The sequence below is a fragment of the Anas acuta genome, chromosome 1 (assembly GCF_963932015.1).
Source record: "Anas acuta chromosome 1, bAnaAcu1.1, whole genome shotgun sequence".
NCBI lineage: Eukaryota > Metazoa > Chordata > Aves > Anseriformes > Anatidae > Anas > Anas acuta.
The window spans coordinates 73,883,821-73,906,963 of NC_088979.1; the positions used below are offsets into that span (position 1 = coordinate 73,883,821).

Sequence of the window (23,143 nt, forward strand, 5' to 3'; positions counted from 1 at the left end):
ACATGTAGTTTTTGGTTCTTTTTATGCTAGATAGACCAGAAGAAAGTTGTGGTCCAAAATTAAAAGTAGACAAACCTGTGAGAATCAGCGAGACGGGAAAAACTTTCAAAGTGTAGGTAAGGACTTTGGTGATAGGAAATTTGTTTATGAAGTCTATCTGCTTGGCCTGACTTCATTTTGAATGCAGTTTGACTGGGAGATTTCCTAATTTCTAATCCTAACAGATATTTAGGTTCCTTTTCATGATTACATGCCCTAAGTGTGAAGACCTTGAATTAGAATACTGACTCAGTATTAAGAAAGAAATAGAGTTTAAGCTTGGGCATATTCATTGTGAATGCCAGCCTATTAGAAACATCTTTGGAAATGTAAGAGAAAGTTCAACAACCATGTAAACATTGCCTGGATTCCTGTATTTTAATTAGTTACTAAACTTGTGGTAAATGTCTGTCAATTCTTTTTTGGATAATGGCATAGAAGACGCCACAGTAGTGAATACAATAGGAAAACATTTCCTAGTTTTCTCTGTTACCCTTACCATTGTCACAGATCTTTACAGAGTATTTTGGCAAAGAAACCAGCTACAATCAAGAGATACAGACTGAGTTTGCAGAGCTATGAATTAAAAATTGAATGTAAGATTCAAAAGCCCAAAAAAAGCCTACCAATATGCAGATGTTTGTATTTCACAATATCCTTTGAGTGCTCTTGTCACTCTTAACTACAGTAGGGAGGGAGGGCATATATAAAATTTATATCTTGTCATGTAATGCCAAAAGCATTTTCAGTTGTCTGGAGGAAGTACAATGTGTAACTGAATGACTTTAGACAGCAAGCTGTTATTTGTTCTATTTATTTATATTACTTCCTGAAATAAGGGGTTAAGGCCATTAACCTAAGCCATAATCTATTGGAGCATATTTTTAGGCTAGCAAAAATAAAATGAAAAGGTTTTCATGCTCAAGGATGAGGCTGTCTTTGTTTAATTCAACTTTGTAACTGTCTTGTGTAACAGAGCCTGGACCTCATAGTGGTGCAATAAATAATAAATGTTGGAATAAAATTGTGACATAAGTGCCCTCTTCAAAGACAGTCTGAGCCAAGCTAGAATTACTACATTGGATAGTAGTTAGTTTAAAATAGGAGAGCAAGCCAAAGAGAAGAAACACTGACACCTCACTGACAGCAGAGGTTTACCTACCCTCCTAAAACTGTGTTTCAGGAGACTGGAGGAAAAAATCATCAGAAAGCATTTTGCCATGAGAAAAAAAGAAATTATTCATGTGTAAAGAGTGAAGGTCAGTGGTTGGAGTTTCCCAGGTCCCTTGTTGCTTTTTTCTTGTGTGAACTCACTCCAGAGCTGATTACATCTCTCAGCTGAGCACCCTGTAAGACTATGTTGCTGAATCTCTCCAGTGGGCCCCCAAGTTCATGCACCACATAGTTAAAAACACCTGGAGTTACCTGGATATCATGCATATGTCCATGAATACCAGAAGAAAAGGCAACAAGATTTTACTGGTGGGGACTTGGGAACCTGAGGAATTTATGCTTAGAATTAGATGATGTTGCTAAGCAGGTGTTAGTTTAATCTTCAGCAAGATAGGATCTGAATGCCAAGCAGTGTTTTTTTCTGCAGTGTAGAGTTGTCCAGTTGTCGTGGTTTAACCCGGCCGGCAGCTAAACACCATGCAGCCATTCGCTCACCCTCCCCCCTCCCTCTCTGGGACAGGGGAGAGAAATGGAAAGTGAAGCCCGTGAGTTGAGATAAAGACAGTTTAATAAGACAGGAAAATAATAATAACAAAATAATAATAACAATAATAACAATAATAATACAATGGTGATAATAGAAAAGTAATAATAATATGTACAAACAAGTGATGCACAATGCAATTGCTCACCACCCGCTGACCGATGCCCAGCCTAACCCCAAGCAGTCCGGCCCCCTCCCCCTGGCTAGCCACCCCTATATATTGTTTAGCATGACGTCAGATGGTATGGAATACCCCTTTGGCTAGTTTGGGTCACCTGTCCTGGGTCTGTCCCCTCCCAGCTCTTACTGCACCCCCAGCCTGCCCGTTGGCAGGACAGAGCAAAAAGCTGAGATGTCCTTGGCTTAGTATAAGCACTGCTCTGCAACAATTAAAGCATCGGGGTGTTATCAGCACTCTTCTCATCCTAAGCCAAAACACAGCATTCCACCAGCTACTAGGAAGAAAATTAATTCTGTTCTAACTGAAACCAGGACACCAGTGTACAAGACTTCTGTTTTAAGAAAACGGCAGCAGATTCCCTAATAATAATAATAATATACTCAACTTTTTGCATATTTTGTTTTCAAAAGTAGTTTGAAGTATGCAATTTAATGGGAGTTGAAGAGCATATGTAGATCCTTGATTAAACAATTATTTGAACACACATGTAGCTTCAGTCACAGATTACATTGCACATTGCTATATTTAAGCATGAGGTCAGTATTTGAATTCTTAAACTAAGATATAAATACTTTGTTAAACTGAAGGCAAACAAGATGAAAAGATCCTCTCAATAAATTCATGGGAATTTAAATATTTGCTTCAGTGGACCATAACTCTAAAAAAGATGTAGAAATGGAATTTAGAACAGTCCGTGCAATGAGGAATAGGGGCAGTCCAAATAAACTCTGAGACCTGCACCAAAATCTGTAAACTCCAGCAAAAGTTGGTGAAAGATGTGTATTTGAAAAAGTTACTAGATAAAAAAGTAAGTGAAAGCAATGTGCCAACAAAATGTCTTTTTTTGTCTTCTGCAATAAAGGAAATGAGTGATAGTAGCACAAAAGTTACAATAGAATACACCATCCATCAAGAAAGCTCTAAAAAATACATTGTAGGGAACAATCATGCAGTGGCAGGGGAATGAATTAGGTGACAAAAAGAAAATTCATTTGAAATACCTGAAATGAGCTTTTGTTCTTAGTTGCTAGAACTGGAATAGAAGAAACTGCATATATTAAAATAAGAAAGGTATTGCCATCACGTAAGCAGAGTCAATTCAGATGTACTTTAGCTAGTGACTATTTCAGAAGTCACTCAACAATTCTTAATGATGAGTGAGACATTACAAAAGAAATAATGATAATAATAATAGTAAAGTATACAGAAGTAATTTTTATGAAAAAGGAAGTTTTGTGTGTTTTTGTTTTTGTTTTCTGTTTGATTGGTTGGCATTTTGTTGTTGTTAATTTTTAAGAAAAAAAATCTGCAAACCTCTCTCTGTATTTTCTGGCTACCTCAGTTAAATATGTAGACTTTACATATACTTGAGGGGAGGAGATGTTTGGCCCACTATCTATGAACACCTTGGGATCTTTCACAAGCAGCAGCACATTGTAAATAGATATTTGCTCTTAGAAAGCCAAACTGAAGATGGACTATAGAATTCTGGAGAGATGGGAATTTTGGTTCTCTAAGTTGGTGTGATACCTCACTCTGAAAGTGACTCCAGTAGGAAGACTGCAACAGCAGTGCTTTTCACCAGAACCTCTATGATGTTTATGAAAGCAAATCTGCTCAGTATCTTTGATATGTAACATAACATAATAATATTGTAACATAACATATTATAACATAAACTATGTTATAATAATATATGTTTAAAAATATGTAATAAATAAAATAGCTAGGTTAGACTGTGTAGTAAAATACAAAGAGTAAGTTAGTTTTGTATAACTGAGCAAAATTTTATCCAGACATTAGTGTCATGAAAGATCTGACATGAGTGGTCAGAAAAGAAAAGCATAGAATAGTTTGAGTTACGCTGGCACAATGCTCTTTAAAATCCAATTAAGAAAGTGCCACTTGCTTCTCATGTTCAATTTTCCTTTTAACACAAAATGAAAATATTCATTTACATTGGCTGTTGCTATCAAATCTCTGAGAGGTTTCTTATTATTATTCTTTCTTAGAAGTGAATGCTGTTGCTGATTGGGGTAGCTCTTACCATGGAGGCATAAGGGTCCTTCCCCACAATTACTTAATAAACCTCAGTAAGACACATTAAACTTCATTCTTTGTCATCAGATTTCATCTGAATATCAACATGCAATGCCAATGTAATCTATTAGAGAAATCATACAGAAACTTGTAACAGTAACAAGTCTCCATAGATACATAGGCATATTTTTACTAATTATAGTCTGCAGCAAAGTTTTCGCTTGAAATTCCTCAACAGTAGAAGTCTATTGCTGCAGACTACTGTTCTGTTTTGAGGGTCACCATCCATGAAAAACGTTAAAGTGTCAGCATGATGTGGATTTTTATCTGTTCTCCACTGGTTCAGCTACACAGTCTCATGAAGGATTTAAACAGCAATAAGTATCTGAATGAAAATAGCGAGGCTGTGGGAGAAATTCACTTTTCTTTCAGGATAACTCACGTATCTTTAACTCACTTGAACTACATTTTTGTTGGACAAAGATTATCCCCTTTCTCCTCTCCAAACTGTATCCTTTTACCCTGTTTTCATCCTTTTCCCATCTATTTATTTCCCTTTCTCTCTCCCTTTCTGTACTCCTAGTCTCGTTTATAGTGAATCTCCTTTAGATCCTCTTAATAGATCCTTGTGTGTGTCTTTCTGTTCTGCAGCTGCAGAAATTGTAATAAACTCTGACCTTCATGAGGATTTCTCTGTCATTTGCCCATTCTGTTTCTTTTTTTCCAAGTCCATTCCATTCTTTTTTTTTTTTCTTTTTTTTAAACCACAGAATGGGTGGGTGGGATTGGGGGACCAATGGGATGGGGATGGAAGGGACCTCTGAAGATCATCTAGTCCAACCCCCCTGCCGAGCAGGATCACCATGATCACCTAGAGCACATTGCTCAGGATGGCATCCAGGCAGGTTTTGAATATCTCCAGAGAAGAAGAACTCTCTGGACAACCTGTTCCAGTGCTCTGTCAACCTCACAGTAAAGAAGTGCTCATATTCAGCTGGAACCTCCTGTGCTTCAGTTTGTGTCCCTTGTCTCTCGTCCTATCACTGGGCAAAACGGAAAAGAGGCCATCTCCATCCTCTCGACATCCTCCCCTCATATATTTATATACATTAATGAGATCTCATTAATGTTCTTTTAGGTTTATTTTTTTGCTCCTGATTTTATTCTTTGATGTTATCAAGGGGACACGCTGTTTTGTTTTGTTTTGTTTTTTTAATTTGTATCAAACATCTGAAGCTTCATCTAATGAAGTTCATTATGATAGTTTAATCTGCTCAATGACTGAAGTTACTTTGTTTCCCCTGCTTCCTAACTTGTTTTGTAAGCATCAACTTCACTCCTTATTTGCCCCCTTGTGGTTTTGTTTGTTTGTTTCCTTGTTTTCCCCTGCATGATCTTACATGGAGGCACCAAAATCAAGGAAAGCCCCCAAAAATCCCAAATGATCTCCCAAATCCTTAGTTTGTTTTCAGCAATTCAACCACAACAGGTTGAGGAAGCGGAGCAAACATCGTGTCATTTACCTAACCTACCTGATTAACTATTTTAATTTGCTATCTTTGGTATCAGAGCAGCTGCAGATGAATTTTAGTGACACAGTAGGGGTGTATTACTTGGTAAGTGTGAAATAACATAACGGCTGAAGGGAAGAAGAGCATTTCCAGTTTAAACACAAACCAGAAAACTAATTATATCAAGCTCAAGAAACTTGACCTAATCAACAGATACGCATTTCTGGTGCCAATATTATAGGTGAGAAAGTGTTTCCTTTGACAAACATGACAAATCCTTTACATTATTTTCTTGTCTTGGCTCTGCAGTGTGAAAACAACAGCAGAATTACTGTTAAGCTATGTGGAAAGTCTGTTCATATACTGGGATGTGGAGGGCTCCATTCCCAACTTACTCTTGGAGAGAAAGACAAATACAGGGGATGTAGTGCTTTTACCCTGCTGGTCAGCTGAACACCACAACCACTCGCTCACTCCCCTTCCTCAAATGAAAAGAGGGAGAAAATACAATGGAAAGGGTTTAAGGGTTGAAATAAGGACAGGGAGATCCCTAACCAATTACCATCACAGACAAAACAAACTCAACATTGGGAGATTAATAAAATTTGTTGTCTACTAATAACAGGCCAGAGCAGTGAGAATCTAAAAACAAACTAATAAACACCCTCCCTCCAGCCACCCTCTTCTACATTCTTCTACATCCTCCCCACATGCAGTGCAGGGGAACAGTGAATAGGGGCTGCAGTCAGTCCCTAACACTTCATCTCCACCGCTCCTTCACGGTCACTCCCTGCCTCTGCTCCACATGGGGTCCCTCCCACGGGATGCCGTCCTTCCCCAGCTGAGCCTGCGGGTGCTGCCCACAGGCAGCAGCTCTTCAAGAATTGCTCCCACATGGATCCGTCCCACAGGGTCCATCCCCCAGGAGCAAAATGCTCCAGAATGGGTCCCCCACAAGTGGGCGGCAGCTCTCCCCAGACCCTCTGCTCCTGCGTGGGCTCCTCTCCATGGGCTGCAGCTCCAGCCCGGGGCCTGCTCCTGCGGGGGCTCTCCATGGGCCGCAGCCTCCTCCAGGCCACATCCACCTGCTCCACCGGGGGCTCCTCCACCCACGGGGGGGCTGCAGCGTGGAGATCTGCTCCATGTGGGACCCATGGGCTGCAGGGGGACAGCCTGCTCCACCAGGGGCCTCTCCACAGGCTGCAGGGGAACTGCTGCTGCTTGCCTGGAGCACCTCCTGCCCTCCTGCTGCACTGACCTGGGGGTCTGCAGGGCTGCTTCTCACTCCTTGCTCTCCCAGCTGCTGTTGCACAGCAGATTATTTTTCCTTCTTAAATCTGCTCTCCCAGAGGCCCACCCAGCATTGCTCCCTGGCTCAGCTCTGGGCAGTGGCAGGTCCCTTTTGGAGCCGGCTGGAGCTGGCTCTGGTGTGACATGGGGCAGCTGCTGAGCTCTGCTCACAGAGACCAGCCCTGCAGTTCACCTGCTACCAAGCCCTTGCAACATCAACCTAATAAAATTTATTTAATATTTACATTATTTCTATTCATAATGAGAACATAAACCTAACTGCTCTGCTTGCAAAGGTGTACTTTTTGGAACAAGTCTTTTTTCTGTAGCTAATGTTTGGTTTCTGAGAATGAGGAATCCCAGGCTAGATTCCTAGCTGTGCCACTAGAAATTTCAGTATCTCAGTTTTTTTTTCATCACATGAAAGAGACACTGTCCAATTTTAGTAATTATCATTATTTCTGTTTTTAAGTAAAATAATTAAAGAAGAAGTAAATTTAAAGTTTTACTGAAGTGAAAATTAATTTATTTTCCAATGATTCTGAGTTCTGGCTAGGCCAATGCTAATCAGAAATAATTCTGGACCTGTTCATGTCTTTTTTCTTTGTGTTTTTTTTTTTTTTATGAAGTTTTTGACTTTTCTATGTTTAAAACACTTCAGTTTCTTCCACAGTAAGTGCTTAAAATGTGAAAATTTGACCTGAGAGTTAATTTAAACTCTTAAGAGGATGGGACAATAAAGGAATGTTGGGGAAATACAATAGCCAAAACAAACTATTTCAAATCATGTTGAAAGTATGGTTGCATAGGCTTGATATTAAAATAATTGTTTTAAAAGACAACTAAACCAAGAGTAAATCTAAAAATGAGCTATTCTCTTTCTCTCTCTTTCTTTTTCTTTTTCTTCTTCTTTTTCTTTACACTTCCCTTTCTCCTTGTTTAAATTACAAACTAAGGATGGTTGCAGCTTGGAAAGCACAAGCCAAACCTTTTGTACACCAATCCAGTGAACCATTCCTCATGAAAAAATAATAGTGATAATAATAATAATAATAAAAATCTCAGTATTACAGACTTTAAATATTAGATTACTTCATGTGTGACTGAACAGAGTTCACTCACCAGAATGATTTTATATTAATTGATCAACAGAGTTGGAGTAACCTATCCTCAAAATAAGTCTGAGCTCTCTTCATTTAACATATAATATGTTATTAAAGTGAATTCATTCCATTTACAGGCCCAGGAGACCCTTCTTTCATCTTGTTTTTAATAGCAAGAATATTTTAGCAAATTATAGCACTTAGAAGGATAAAGCCTATTCTTCATTATGCCACATGTCTGCCTTTCTCATTCTGGAAAGTAGGAGAGAGGGTCAAGGTTGTTTACCTTTTCCATCACTTATAGTCATCTGGAGAACAGCTGAAGCTCTCTGCATCCATTTTGCACACTGCCAAGGACAAGAAAATATTCCCATTGCTTTCCTAAAACCAGTCTTCTCTTCAAACTCAAGCATTCATGCTGACTGTAGAACTGTGAAATGGGGTTTGACTTTTGCAGAGAAGTCCACACTGGCCAACTGCTGAATTTCTTTGAAAAAAATTAATCTTGAACATTCCCATATGAAACTAGGTAATAGACAGCTTCTAGAAATTTTTGTAGGAATAAATTTATATAATAGTCCCTGTTGGCTATCTTTAATAGAATAACCTATGGTTTATGCTTTTGGTGTTTAGATTTAATTCAGGATTTTTGGTGACGGAGAGGGTCAACTGCACTCTTTGTACACATGCTCAGTAATCATATTATTTTGCACAGACTTCTAGTAGGCTTCTGGTTTCCATTCCCTAAATGCGGGCTCATAACAAGCTTAGTCAAACAGGTTTAAACTTTTCTTTGACCCTTTTCTTTCTATTTAAAGATTAAGCTCATTATAAATTTTCAGGTTAATGATTTGGAATATTTCTGTGCATTCTGTGTATCAAAGGTTTTTTTGACATCCAAATTTTTAAAGATTTTAAAAAATGTCTGGAGAGAGACATCTATGACTAAATTCTGGGAGATGGTTTTGTTTGGTTCAAACTTGTTTGAAAATATTTGCAGTAGTTGCTTAGAATTTCCTTTACATCTTTGTCTCATGTGTTTGACTCAGTATCAGGAAAATAGCTGTCTGAATCTTGCATATCTGTTCATTTCAATCAAGATGATTGCATTCGCTTTATGTCAGAGAGGAGTGATTGTCCTCAATTTATTTTCTATTAATAAATTGCATTTTTTGAAGGACAGAAAGGACAAAAGGCAAAACACCATTCTGAATAGATTTCTCTTTAATTTTTGTCATCCTTGGCAAAGTGGCTATGCTTTGTTACATTCTTAAGTGTATTACTCTGTTGTTTCTTAGCTATGTCTATTACTGACTCCAGTGGAAAACCAGTACATGCAAATCACCACTCTTTTTCTCAGAAACAATGAAACAGACCACTAATTTTGTTAGTGCCAACATTATCTTCTGTCTTCAGCATGACATCAACTGCTGTTTAGATGAATTGAAAATTATATGGACAATTCGACAAGTGAATAGACCCTTGAACCAAATTTTTAGCAAGTGTCAAGATTATATGCATCAGGTTACTATGGGTGGAATCCTTTTTTCTTTCCAGGGCAAAATGCATTCTTCGGTGTAACTCTATTAACAAGGACTTCCAAATATGAGGCATGATATTGCATTCACACTTCCTTTTTTAGCAACATAATTTCTGTGCCCATTTGGGAGTTTCTTCAACAAGTGGAAAAAAAACACTCTATACATGATCTGTCATTCTTTTTGAAGATGATAATGAAGAATTCAGGAAGAAAATTCTTTGTCAGCTTCTACCATTCAGCTAATCTTGACTTGGAACAGAATTCAGTGGAACCCTGTTCCACTGAATAGCACAGCACTTGCTTACCAGCTCATGCAAGAATTAACCCATGACTTGGCTTCATTTCATCAGCCTGACAATGGGTTTACCATGTCTTGTATTATTCCTCCAGTAATGTTCAGTATGATTATTAGATGTCCACCACTGTGCAATCCCTTCAGATTTAGTGGATACTTAGCATTGCAGTTTCTATCATTAAGACTGTAAAATCACTGCTGATAATGTGTAGGTTTTTTCATGTTTTTACCACAAATACTTTATGTTCTGCACAGTTCTTTACGCAAGCCTCTTCTATCAACAACCAATTCTTATAAACTAACATTAAGTCTTTGATTATTGCTCAGTTATTTTCCACCTACACTGGGACATAATGTGCTGTCTTTTAACTGATGTAACAATGTAACATTGTAAGATACCCAGATACATGTATCTAAAAATGAAAAAAAAATCACTGAAAGAGTAAAGTTACAAAATTTTGAACTCAAATAGCAGATTTTTATTAGCTGTTTGAGGAATATATATATTCATAAAAATAACCAAATACGTATGTTTTCTTTATAGTAACCAAATAGTAGTCTCCATATGACATATATAGTTCTACAAGAACTTAGCAACCAAAATCTTGTTAAAATTATTAAATACTTGAAGAGATGAATAAATACACATATGTGATATCTACCTTATATAAGATAAGTACAGAATCTTGCACTTCTAAAATATTCTAAAGATATAAAAAGCAGGAAGAAAGGAATCAATCTAGCGGTAACAACAGTTATCTAAAGAATATCATTTTCAAGTGAGTTTCGGCTTTCATCTGTTACTCTGTAGAAATGTTGAAGAGCTGCCTTAAGATAGAATGTGAGAGCTCACCATGGCTACAGAGCACACAAAATGCAGGAAAAGTCTGTGAGCAATTTACATTTGTATGTAGCACTGTGCCCAAAGGGTTATGCTCAAGTGCCTCTGAAGTCAAGGACAGACCAGCTCCCCAATTTACAGTGAAGAACAGACTTGTTTAACTTTTTCTTCTCTTGAAAGAAGAAACAAAATAATATGAACAAAAGCAATGACAATAGTAGCAAACCTAGATCTATCTGTTGCAGATTAAATACAGTAAAAATAATGTTCAGGGAATAACACAGCAATAGCTTCTGTTCACTTCAAGAAGTCCTTATCAGAAAATAGGATATAGCCATCAGTTATTAAGCACAGTGCTACTACTATAACAGAAATGACATCCATATCCAGTGTGTCACATCATCTTAGAAATATTAATATATCTTACTGAGAGCTTTTATTTAATCTTATGGCTGCTACCTGTCTGTTGGAACTGTATACTGTCTGTATGAGTCTGAGAGGATAAATAGATCCTACAGATAAATAGATAAAACAGAAGAGCAGTCTGTTTAGGAGATCAAACTCATAGCAAGTGTGTTCATACCAGGTTTACTTGAACTAATTGCAACCTATTTTATTTGAGACTATTTATATGTACACTTTCTGTGGCTTTTGTTTTTTCTACATGTGTAAAGAAAAGTGGCATTGGGAGGTCTGAACAAGTGAAATTGTTGGGCAATTCACTGAGCTGGAGAACTTCAGGAAAATACAGACGCTGAATAAAGTAGCTGTGAAACACTGGGATGGGGTTTCAATGGGTTCTGCAGACTTTGGTCTTGCCTGTTGTGTTTTGGAAGGGATCTGATATACTGACTGCGGGGGAGCCCTGACAATTTTACTACTAGGTTCACTGAAGAAGAGATATATAGTTATCTTTATATAAAAAGAGAGTTTACTATCCAGATGGTTTGCAGAACAAAGGCATTGTTAATTACTGAGAGATTAATTTGATCCTTGTAGTTAACCCTCTGACAAAATGAGATTCTATATCATCAGCTGAGAGAGACTGGGAGAGAACTCTCCCTTTTTAATATCCAGCCTTATACAGCTCATCAGCTTTACAGATTAGAAGTCTGACAGCTCTTTATGTCTCCTAGTATATTACACTGGATGCTTCACAGCCACAGACACTGGCAGATATGCTTTAGTTTTTATAATGCTTAGGAAATGGGTGGTTAAACTCAGCACTGGTGTTCCTCCAGCACTACATGAAGTTCCAGACCCTCTGAAACAACGCTGCAGTGCAACAGATGATCATTGCACAATAACAGTCTTGCTCTCCTAGAGCTCAGTGGTTTGCATAGTATAAGCATGATTTACATAGCAGCACAGCTGATAATCATCAGCTCTTGGAAAAATTAGCCATGCAGTTCAGACATGATATGATGTCACACACACGGCTGTCTCAAACCCCACACATTTTTGCAACATAACAAATGCCCTGGATATAAACAAACCTGAAGAAATCTTTATTCTGCAAGAGAATCATAGAATTGCTCAGGTTGGAAAGATCAAACCGATCATCCAGTTCTAACCCCCCTGACATGGGCAGGGATGCCACCCACTAGATAGGTTGCCCAGGGCCTCATCTAACTTTGTCTTGGAACAAAAATCATAGTACAGCTTCCTCATTTTTTCTTTTCCCCATGTCTTTATACTTACCTATGTGAGCTGCTTGTAATTCAGAATCCCCATGCAGAATTTATATTGCTGTGTGTAAGCCCTTGAAATGGTCCTGTGCTACAATGTGCAATACCAAAAAACTGGCTGAAAATTTCTTTTCAATGTCATTCAGCAGAAGTGTACCATCAAAGATAAGCGTATGGTAAGACAGCCTGACCACAGAGTTCTCATGTGCATGGTCTTACTGGAATTTCTTTTAGTTGACATTTTAATAGCTATATAATTTTTTCTGCTCTTCTAACAAGGTGTTATAGTACTCTGAACTGAATTTTCAGGTGGGGTAAATATTGTATGGTCTACAGAGGCACAAAGAGAACTGATTAATAATGCCCTTTGGCTTTTTCTGTTCTTCGTTGTCGAACTTGACAATTCAACAATTTAAAGAGCCTGAAGAAATGCTTAGTATAGAATCATATACCTTCCCAGAATGTAAATTTTAAATCTCAATAATTGAGAGGCATATTTCTGCTCTGGGCAGTGTTCTGTGCCTAAGTTCAAAGAAATTTGAGGGGGATCTTTAGATTTTATTTGTTCATTTTAATTCTGAGAAAACAGCAAATAATTCAAATATCAAACCAACATTTTAAAATGTTATTGGAGAGGGAGATGAAGGAATGCTCCCATCCTGTCCATTCCCATCCTGTCCCTCCTCCACAGTATGACTGAGCCATTGCTGCTGTTGCAGCCACAGCCCTCAGTGCCTTTTAAAGCTTGCCATGTCCTATTGTCTGTGCCAGCAGGGAACTCTCTGCCTTTAACTGCTTCCTCTGTGCTGACTCCTGAGCAGCATTCACAGGTTTCTCCCAGTCTGTGTATCATAACCATCACTGTTGACCCTGATTTAAGTGCAGACTAAGTGAACTGGAAGTCTCCAGATTCAGTCATTGAATTGGTTCCTAAAGGTAAAGTTCCTTACAATGTGAAAAACGCAGTGGTATAGAAGAAGCTGTAAAGAATCATAGAATCACAAAATCACAGAACAGCTTGGGTTGGAAGGGACCTTAAAGATCATCTACTTCCAACTCCCCTGCTGTAGGCAAAGACGCCACCCACTAGGTCTCGCAGAGCCTCGTCCAACCTGGTCTTGAACACCTCCAGGGATGGGGCATCCACAGCTTCTCTGGTCAGCCTGTGCCAGTGCCTCACCACCCTATGAGTGAAAAATTTCCTCCTAACATATAATCTAAATCTCCCCTCTTTTAATTTAAAACCATTCCCCCTTGTCCTGTCACTATCTGCCCAAGCAAAAAGTTGTTCTCCTTTTTTATAAGCCCCCTTTAAGCACTCAAAGTCTCCTCAGAGCCTTCTCTTCTCCAGGCTGAACATCCCCAGCTCTCTCAGCCTTTCATCATAGGAGAAAGCCCTCTGATTATCTTCACGGCCCACCGTATTTTGAAGTCATGCTATAGACTGGAACTGCAACCTGTGACCACTGAGATGTTTCTTTCTTTAAACCTGTTTTTCTCTTTAAACACTGACTGTGATTTAGTTACAGCAAGTCATGTAACACTTCATCTCTCCCCTTGCAACATTTTCTAGTGCCTTCCATTCTGGTGAACTGGTGAATTGATTAATGAGTATTAATTACTGCAGCGCATATAAATTATTGACAGATTGTTACTAGAGTAACAAGCTTTCTGTGGATTTAACAATATTCAACAGAATACCAAAAAGAGTTTTTCCCTAGTTTAAAAAAATGAGGTGATTCAAAAATGGTTTCAGCAATAGGGTACTTAGCAAAGTAAGTTACTGATATCTGTTTATGATATCTGTATAAACTCAAATGGATGGGTAGTCAGACATTATAGCCCTCAGCTGTTTACTGTCCTGCCTTTCTTAATAATAAAGTACATATTTTGTCTCTGATTAATTACTCCCTGGTCTTCTTCTGGAGAATTGTATGCTTCATCGACTGGGGAGGACTGTGTACTTCCCAGGATATGCCTGTCTGCTCCTATCTGCCCTGCCTGTCTGTCCTGTGAGGCTTGAGGAAAACAATAGCCATTTATTGCTTAATTCTTTCTTGTTAAGTATTTGCAGGTTCTCCAGGGTGCCTTCTGTTCAAGAGTGCTTCTTGAAGGAATGGACTGATACCTACTTGTCCTTGATCCAGGAATTTTTTAGTATTTCAAATAGTGAAAATAGTGAATAAAGTTACACTAGTGCAGACAGTTCAATGTCTATACACAGCAAATTAAGTTAAGTGAAAATGACCTATCTGGAAGATGTTTGGTTCCCATTTGTCGTGGTTCCGCTCGAGTGGGCAGCCGAGCTCCACCACAGCCGCTCTCTCACTCCCCCTCCTCAAAGAGGAATGGGGAGAAAATATGTGAAAGGGGCTCAAGGATTGAGATAAGGACGAGAAAATCACGCAATAATTAGTGTAACGGGCAAACCAGACTCAGCATAAGAAGACAGATAGTAAGATTTATTGCTCATTACTAACAAGCTAGAGAAGTGAGAAACAAAGGAAAGAAACCAAAAGCGCCTCCCCCCCCATCCACCCTCTTCCACCTCCTCCCCCCGAGCGGCGCAGGGGAACGGGGGAATGGGGGTTATGGTCAGTCTACAGCACTTCTTCTCTGCCGCTCCTTCTCGGTCACTCTCGTCCCCTGTGCTGTGGGGTCCCACCCACGGGATGCAGTCCTTGACGAACTGATCCGGCGTGGGCTTCCCACAGGCAGCAGCTCTTCCAGAACTGCTCCAGATATGGGTCCGTACCACGGGGTCCATCCCTCAGGAGAAATCTGCTCCAACCTGGCTCCCCTACGGGCAGCAGCTCCTGCCAGATCACCTGCTCCTGCGTGGGCTCCTCTCCACGGGCTACAGGTCCGGCCCAGAATCTGCTCCGGCAGGGGTCTTCCACAGGCGGCAGCCTCCGTCGGTGCAGGGCCACCTGCTCCACCGTGGTCTCCTCCACGGGCTGCAGCGTGGAACCCTGCTCCACCGTGGTACTCCATGGGCTGCAGGGGGACATCCTGCTTCACCATGGTCCTCACCACAGGCCGCAGGGGACTTCTGCTCCGGCGCCTGGAGCACCTCTCCCCCTCCTTCTACACTGACCTTGGCACCTGCAAGGCTGTTTCTCACTCCCTTGACTCTCCCGGCTGCTGTGTGGCGCAGCATTTTTTTCCCTGTCTTAAATATGCTCTCACAGAGGCGCAAAACAACATCGCTTATTGGCTCAGATCTGGAAAACAACGGGGCCCTTCCCAAACATGGGGCGGCTTCTAGATCTTTCTCACAGAAACCACCCCTATGGCCCCCTGCTACCAAACCTTGCCACGTAAACCCACTACACCATTTTACAAAGCCAAGGTTCACCTAAGAATTGAGCTACTGTAATAATGTGTTTTTGTTTTTTTTTACTATTTTTTTTAAATCATCTAGAGGTCTAAGACATGAATTTACAATCCATTATACGAGTTCATGTCATCACATTTAATAAAATGAGAATCTCTGTCTTAACGTGTTTGCAGAGTATGCGTATGGCAGAGGGTACTGGGATAATGCAACAGGGAGATGAAGGGAGAAAAAGACAAAAATGAAATTATTTTTATTAGCAAAATGAGAAGCACTCAGAGCTCAATCATGTCTGGATATAGTCAAGTGAAAAAGGTAAATTTTAATATGTCTAAAAGAAGACAGAGCAATGTCTTAGTAAATATTTATGCAGATCTTAGTACTGTTTCCTTTAAAAAATGTTCTTTTCAGATTTCTTTTATTTAGTTCATTATAATTCTTCCGAGGGAATGAAATAATTATTATAATGTCATAAACATATGTAGCATGAAAATCACCATGTTTTGCTTAATTTTGTTTTGCTCATTCAGTGTGTTGTGGTTTGTGTACAGATAGAGGTTGTACCAAAAGTCTGATGTCCTGTGGTATAAATTAGAGTTTTGTAAGATGAAGGGATTTTCAGTTGGTCATATTATCATTGACTGTTTTGTATTTGTTAAACTACAGGTGAATCTGTCTGGAAAGCCTTCTTCTTCACTCCAAACTTCAATCCTGAAGACTCTAATGGTTGCTATGATTCTCATGTTTGCTTTTGCCATGGAGGATTCATCACACGCCATGATCCCCCATTGCTCTTCGATCTCTCCAGAGACCCTGAAGAGAAAGTGCCACTGACTCCAAAAACAGAGAGACGGTTCTATGAAATCCTCAGGGTCATACAGCTAGCAGTAGCTAACCACACCAGATCACTGCAAGCTGTCCCTGACCAGCTCTCTTGGGACAACCTTCTCTGGAAGCCATGGCTTCAGCCATGTTGCTCATCTCTCTTTCAGTCTTGCTACTGTGACTTTGAGTCAGAAGACAGCCTGCTGGAGGTGCATTCTGGATAAACAAGCTGCAGTTCCCTTTCAGAAACTGGAACAAGGAGAATGTCTAGGTAGTTCACTTGAACCACTGCACAAAGCCTTTAGAAGTCTGTTATGTAGGATGAACTGTCTTTAATATGGTGTTGCAGTAGAATTTCGGTCAAGAAAATGTGCCAAGAGAAGGAGAACAAAACACATCTTTTCTGACTTAATAATACAAGAAATGGTATGGAGCACATGCTGCTGCCTTATCTATAAAACGTATGCATTTTCTAGATTAGATTATTTTCTAGATCTTCAGCTTCAGCTTTGTTTTTACACACTGAGGAATTCACCTGTTGTTTCTGTCAATTATAACCACTAAGTACACACTTTTCTGTCCTTTTCAGTAAGTACTATTCACCGCTATTAGGATATTTCACCAAAAAATACAAATGCATATAATATATGCATTTATATTATATATAATATGGTATTATATATAATATATATATATAATGCTGGAGAGGTCCATCTGTGACTATAATTTGATAACTGACAGATAGGTAAAGGACAGATTTGTAGCAGCATCTCTACTGACAGATAGGTAAAGGACAGATTTGTAGCAGCATCTCTATCAACAAGCATCAGTGATATGGAATAATAAACAGTGCCAAAAATCTAACACTGCATGTGCCATAAAAATATAGAGAGATATATAGTAGAAGACCTTGGTCCACATTAAAATGGTGCTCCCTAGCTAGCATCCTATTGCATGGAATCAACCTTTGTTTGGAAGACAAACCACTTCAGGTACACCAGGTGTGTCCTTGAGTGTGTACTATAGCTCTTCAGAATAGCTCTTCAGAAATACACACAGGCCAAATTCATACCCAAGAAAGAAAGAAAGAAGAAAAGAAGAAAAGAAAAGACAGAAAGAAAGAGAAAGACAGAAAGAAAGACAGAAGGAAAGACAGAAGGGAAGAAGGGAAGAAAGAAGGGAAGAAGGGAAGAAAGGAGGAAAGGAGGAAAGGAGTAAAGGAGGAAGGAAAGAATGAAATAAAGAAGGAAAGAAGGAAAGAAAGAAGGAAAGAGAGAAAGAGAGAAAGAGAGAAAGAGAGAGAGAGAGAGAGAGAGAGAGAGAGAAAAAGAAAGAAAGAAAGAAAGAAAGAAAGAAAGAAAGAAAGAAAGAAAGAAAGAAAGAAAGAAAGAAAGAAAGAAAGAAAGAAAGAAATTATTTAATCCCTGATCTAGACAAACCCTTATATTCATAACCCAATTGCTAAAATGAAAGATTTGGTCCATACCTAATATGTGAATTTCAAATTCATACTATAATATAAAAGCACTATCTACATACCATACCTGTTCTTCCACTGATGAGTACAGTGTGCATCACAGATAAGTAACATTTGGTGTTACTTTAAATATTTTTGCTGTTGTTTACGCTCTCTGAATAGGATCTACCATTTTCTGAGAATAAATTTGGGTTTGAACATTTAAATTTTCTCAAAGCCAAATATAACAGTCTCTTGAGTTCTTAGCAAGGCCTTGGGAAATCTACAATACTTCAGGGCTAATTTCTCGATCCATTTTTATCTGCATATTATTCAGGCACATTTTATATCTACTCTATAGCCAGGCAAAGAGTTTTATTTGGCAGATTGTACCAGAGGAGAACATACCAGCAAAATACTAAAAGAATTTGATGCCTGATAATAGAAGGTGACTTGCATCAGAGAACACTAGTTAATTCCAACATTTTAATGTATTACAATCTGTTTGGTGGTATTACCAAAGCATTAATGCAAAAGGGATCTCAGTTGATAATAATGCAGCAGCTTCAGTCAGCTGCCATTAAGGTTGTGACCCAGTTGTTGGGAGCTGTTGAAGCCTGTCCTATAAAAATATATTGTGGTATAAGGTATATTTATCCCTCTGTAAAATCTATCCTTTTTTTATTCTAATTATTTTTCTGTTGCAGTTTTCTGTCTTGGGAAATGTACTCTTTCCCTGAAGTCCTATTTTTGATGTTTCACCTTGTATTTATGATTGTATATGCTCTGTAAGTTCTCTGTAGGTAGAAAAATCCTATGTGTGCTGATGAAGTTAGTCAGTTCAGGTATTTCCCCAGCAGCCTCTCAGGACTCTTTATATTGTATCTGGAAAGCTGTCAGATGGCCATTCATGCAGCATAATTGCCTCCCTGCTTTATTTAATCACTGAATATACAACATAAATTTAGGAAGAAAGATCCATGCAGTTTAAATACAAGTACTTCTCTGCAGCGTTCACAGCAGAGTGTCCACACATCCCAAACTCCTTGTCTCTGCCATGTGGCCCCAGAGCATCTTGATGCTGACCCCTCTGTGCCTGCCCTGCATCTGGTGGGCAGCCCAGCCTTCAGCCAGGGTGCATAGAGAGCAGTGGGGTGGAGGATGCTCTCTCCAGGTGCCACAGCACTCCTGTGGTTTATGCAGCCTTTGCAAGCAAATATTCCTGCTGAATCATATGGACAGAATCATATGTATTAGCTGAATCATATGTATTAGCTATGCAGCAGTAACTTTTACAAACTGTCATTGGATCTGTTTTGTTCCCACTGTTGCTAGGCTGTGACCTTAACAAGGACCTCAATTTATATTGTTAAGGACATCCACACCTACTTCTTTTCATCGGGAAGATGCTATGTTATTATTATACCTTTACTTTCTGCAGGTGTGAGAATTGTTTGTTCTCTTAACACAGCAGCTGATCTCTGCTGCCTGACTGAGGTACGAAAAATGGTAATTTTCTTCTGCTCTGTTTTCTTCTTGACTGAATAGAGTCTTTCTTTTATACCCTCATTGGGTTTTGTTGCCATCTCTCCAATACTCTTTCTTAAAACCTCCGCACCCCTCAAACACTTTTCTAACTATTTCTTTGCCTTTAAGTCCTCCAGTTTGTACGTTGTGTTGATCACAATGGCTGTTATAACCTAATCAATCTGAAAGTAAAAAGTGGTCTTTGTGAAAATACGTGATTTTTAGAACTCCTTGATGCTGCTAACCTTCTACTTATTTAATACCTATCAAGAATTAACTGTGAATTATAAAATCTAAGAAATTAAAGCACATCCAAAGAACTCTGAATAATAAAAATTATTTCTTGTTTGTGCCATAAGCTTCATATTTACCAAAATCTAACTTAATACAGCATTTAATATTTTGACATAAGCAATAAAATCTGAACTCCGTTTTTACAATTGTTCTTTCATGAAAGATTCTGTTAAGAATAGGACAGTATTTTTCATTTTCTATGGCAATGCTGTTTCATTTAATGCCTAAAATAAACCTTCCCTGTATTGCAAATGTATTGCAAATGTATTATATTTTCAAGTACTGTACCTTCTGTTCTGGAGATAGCATGTCAGATCATAGTAATTAAAATAGTCTTGTTTATCTGCAAAATAAAATGAGAAACACAGCATACCATTTTTATAATGACATTGCCTGTTCTAACAAGGAGGTTTTGTTTTTCACAACATTACTGATGGGATAGCCATGAATCACAATTTATTAACAAGGAAGGTTCAAGGAGAATGTGCTTCTGTTGTACTTTGAGACTGGTTTTCAATCTACCATTTAACTAGGACTGATATTTTAACATGGTGCCTGATGGTAGAGTACATCAGTTTAAAGTGGGAGTTCAGCTTCAGAGGAAAGTGTATTCCTCTAGAGAATTATTTAACGGTATCACATCCTAGTTTATCACAGAGTTCCTCTATGGCACAGAGCAAGTCATTTACCTCTGTTTCTCGAGTCCTTATCTGTGCCTAAAGAAGGATAACAGTGTTTCTTTAACTGTTGGGAATACTGAAAGAACAAGAGGTGCTAAAAATGTTGAGCTGGTAAAGGTGCACTTTCCAGTCAGTAAGTCACCCTCTCTACAAAATGTACAGTTTAAGAGATAGAAAACTAATCTGTATAAAGATAATACTTAACTTCAGGTTTGCAAGTAGGCTGTGTGCTCACTGTTTAACAAATGTGGGGTCAGGGCCTGGAGCAGAGAGAGGTGATGTCTAAAAAAGATGTGCATTGTGGATTCAGGGAAAGATATTAATCTCATCTTTCTAATTATGCTTATTCTCAGTCTTTCCTCTTTTAGCAGACATAGGAGACCATATGGAATTATTTTAATATTTCTCCCATGTTGACGGGATGTCACAGGTTCTTGGCTCTTAAAAATGGAGATGTCCTGACTTGCCTCAAATTATTGTGTCAAGAAAAAAAAAAAAAAAAAAAAGGAAATAAGAGCTTTTGGAGAGAGGTGTCAGCTTGTCAGCTCACTGAAATCCAACTGAAAGTTTGCAGAGATCTTAGTGAATATGGTCCATATCCTTCACAGCTCAGTGAGAATCATCACTTCCCAGCAAGAACTTATCTCACATTGTAGTAATGTGAGATCTGGGTGTTCAGATGTGTGGACAATGTAGAAAATTTCACTTGAGATGTCATCTAGTATAGAGAAAAAAAGGAGAAAGAAAGAAGGGCAAGCATAGTTGCCAGAATGCAATGTTCTAATGTAATTTATGCTAACATATCTTACCCAACTATTTTATAAAATATGATATGAGTATATGAGCATGATTGCTAAGGTATCTAATACATTGGTTACACTTTGTCACTTTGTTCAGCTGTTTCCATTAGGTGACATATAATAAAACTTTTTTTTTTTTTTTTTTTTTAACTTACATTAGGACATGATAATTCTGTATGTAAAACAGACACTTGCATCTTCATCATTTCTCTGTCCTCTGGCATTACCTGGACACCATTTGAAATATGTTATCAGGATCTTACTTTCAGGAAGAGTCCTTCGTGGATGAGAGAGGCCAGCTGTGTGGCAGGAGGAAAGGTTGGCATAGCAAAACTCTTCCCTGGGAACTACCAGGGAACAAATGGTATACATAGGTTATCTCCAGTCTGAAGACAGAGTCCTGCTAATGGCCAGTGGATTTGGGTCTAGCAGGGACTGCAGGTGACCAAGAGGAACACAGACACCTCTGTGGCTGCCTGGACTCTGCCTGTACTCTGAAGTGGTGTCCTGCAGTGCCAGCCTGTCATGTGAAAGCTTGCTTGTGACTCACGGGGATGCATGACACTATGCCCCTGAGTAAACATAGTAAACAAAATAAACAAAGCAAAGTATTCTTGAATCATCATTCAGGAGGTGACATCTTAATCTGAAGCTATGGTTCTGAGGGAGCAATAGTGTTTTGTTCCTTGGAAGACCAGAAGACGTGACAAACTCCCAGGACTCAAAAGCCTTACAGGCTGCTAAAACTGCAGATGACTTGAAGAGTGCTTAAAAATATTGTGACAGGTCTCAGGGCTTTTCCAAAACATTCTGGTGTTCTCAGTAGCTTTTATTCACATTGAAAGCAACAAGAATTTCATCTACACAGCAGACAAAGGTTGCTACAAATTGTTATTAAGACCATCCACAGTAGCTTTAATCTACTAGATCAGCACTCAGAGCATTGAGCTTGCACCAACAAAAGCTTCAGTGACTGAAGCTTTTTTATGCACATGGAAAGAACTGAATTCTAGCTTCTCATTGAAGCTTGCACTACACTAGCTGGCTTGATTATCTGATGGTACATCTCTAAATGTACCTTATCAAACAGTACAGACCTTGGGATGATGTGGATTATAGGCCTTGCAAAGTTTGTGCAGCATCCTCTGAATACTTAAAACATAAAAATAAAAGAATACAAAAATAAATATTAATCATGCTAGATTCCCTGGTAGACATTTAGCCTTATCTATAAAAGAATAGTGCCACAGGTATTTCCCTTGAAAAGGAAAACTGTATTTGAAGAGAACAGGTTCAGCGTATATGACCAGCTCAGGTATGAAAAAAAAAAAGAAAAAAAAAAAAAAACACAACAACAACAAAACAACACCCTCCTACAATATTTATTCTACATTTTTAAATAATAGAGCATTTCAATATGGATGAGATTTTATTGTATCTGATTTATGTGGAAAAAATAGGAAGTAGTTGAAATTATAAGGCAGAGCTCTTCATTTTCACACTTATTTAAAGAGAATTTCATATGAATTTGCCTTGGGTAGCAATATTTATTTTAAAAGATTAGAGACAAAGCATCTCAAAAGCTTTATGGACTCGGGTTGGACTACGAGAGTATAAATTTGGTTTGATATGGTAGCCATTGCTCTCAAATGAAACCAAGCTGTCAAGGAAAACAGAAAACAAAACCCTTTAAAAATGGATTACTTGTTCAGATAATGCAGATAGTGATAAAATATATATATATATATATTATAAAAAGATTACTAGAAGTTTGTACCATGTGTGAGATTTTTTTTTTTTATTTTTTTTTGTAATACCATCTTCTGTCAAAAATACAAAATAATTACGCTTAGGAAAATGTTCTGATTGGTTTTCAATTGTCAATCTTAAAACAACATATGCAATGCATTGGGAAGCAGCTGATTAATGTCACCCATCCAGAGAACTGTTTAATCTCTGAGGAGATTATTGGAACAGGA

At 38.5% G+C, this 23,143-nt stretch overlaps 1 protein-coding gene across 9 annotated transcripts in view; it reads left to right on the plus strand.

Annotated features, from left to right (window-relative positions):
• Positions 1-22,532, plus strand: part of STS (steroid sulfatase) — a 117,406-nt gene extending 94,874 nt beyond the window's left edge. For 8 of the 9 annotated variants that reach the window (XM_068682292.1, XM_068682283.1, XM_068682311.1 and 5 more), the window contains 2 exons: positions 16,249-17,152; positions 17,194-22,532. In XM_068682292.1, coding sequence (XP_068538393.1) covers positions 16,249-16,631 — 383 coding nt within the window. In that variant the 3' untranslated portion in view covers positions 16,632-17,152; positions 17,194-22,532. Of the gene's footprint in view, positions 1-15,758; positions 15,898-16,248; positions 17,153-17,193 lie in introns of those variants that run through there. The other variant, XM_068682337.1, reaches the window with a different exon arrangement.
• The last annotated feature ends 611 nt before the right edge of the window (positions 22,533-23,143 follow it).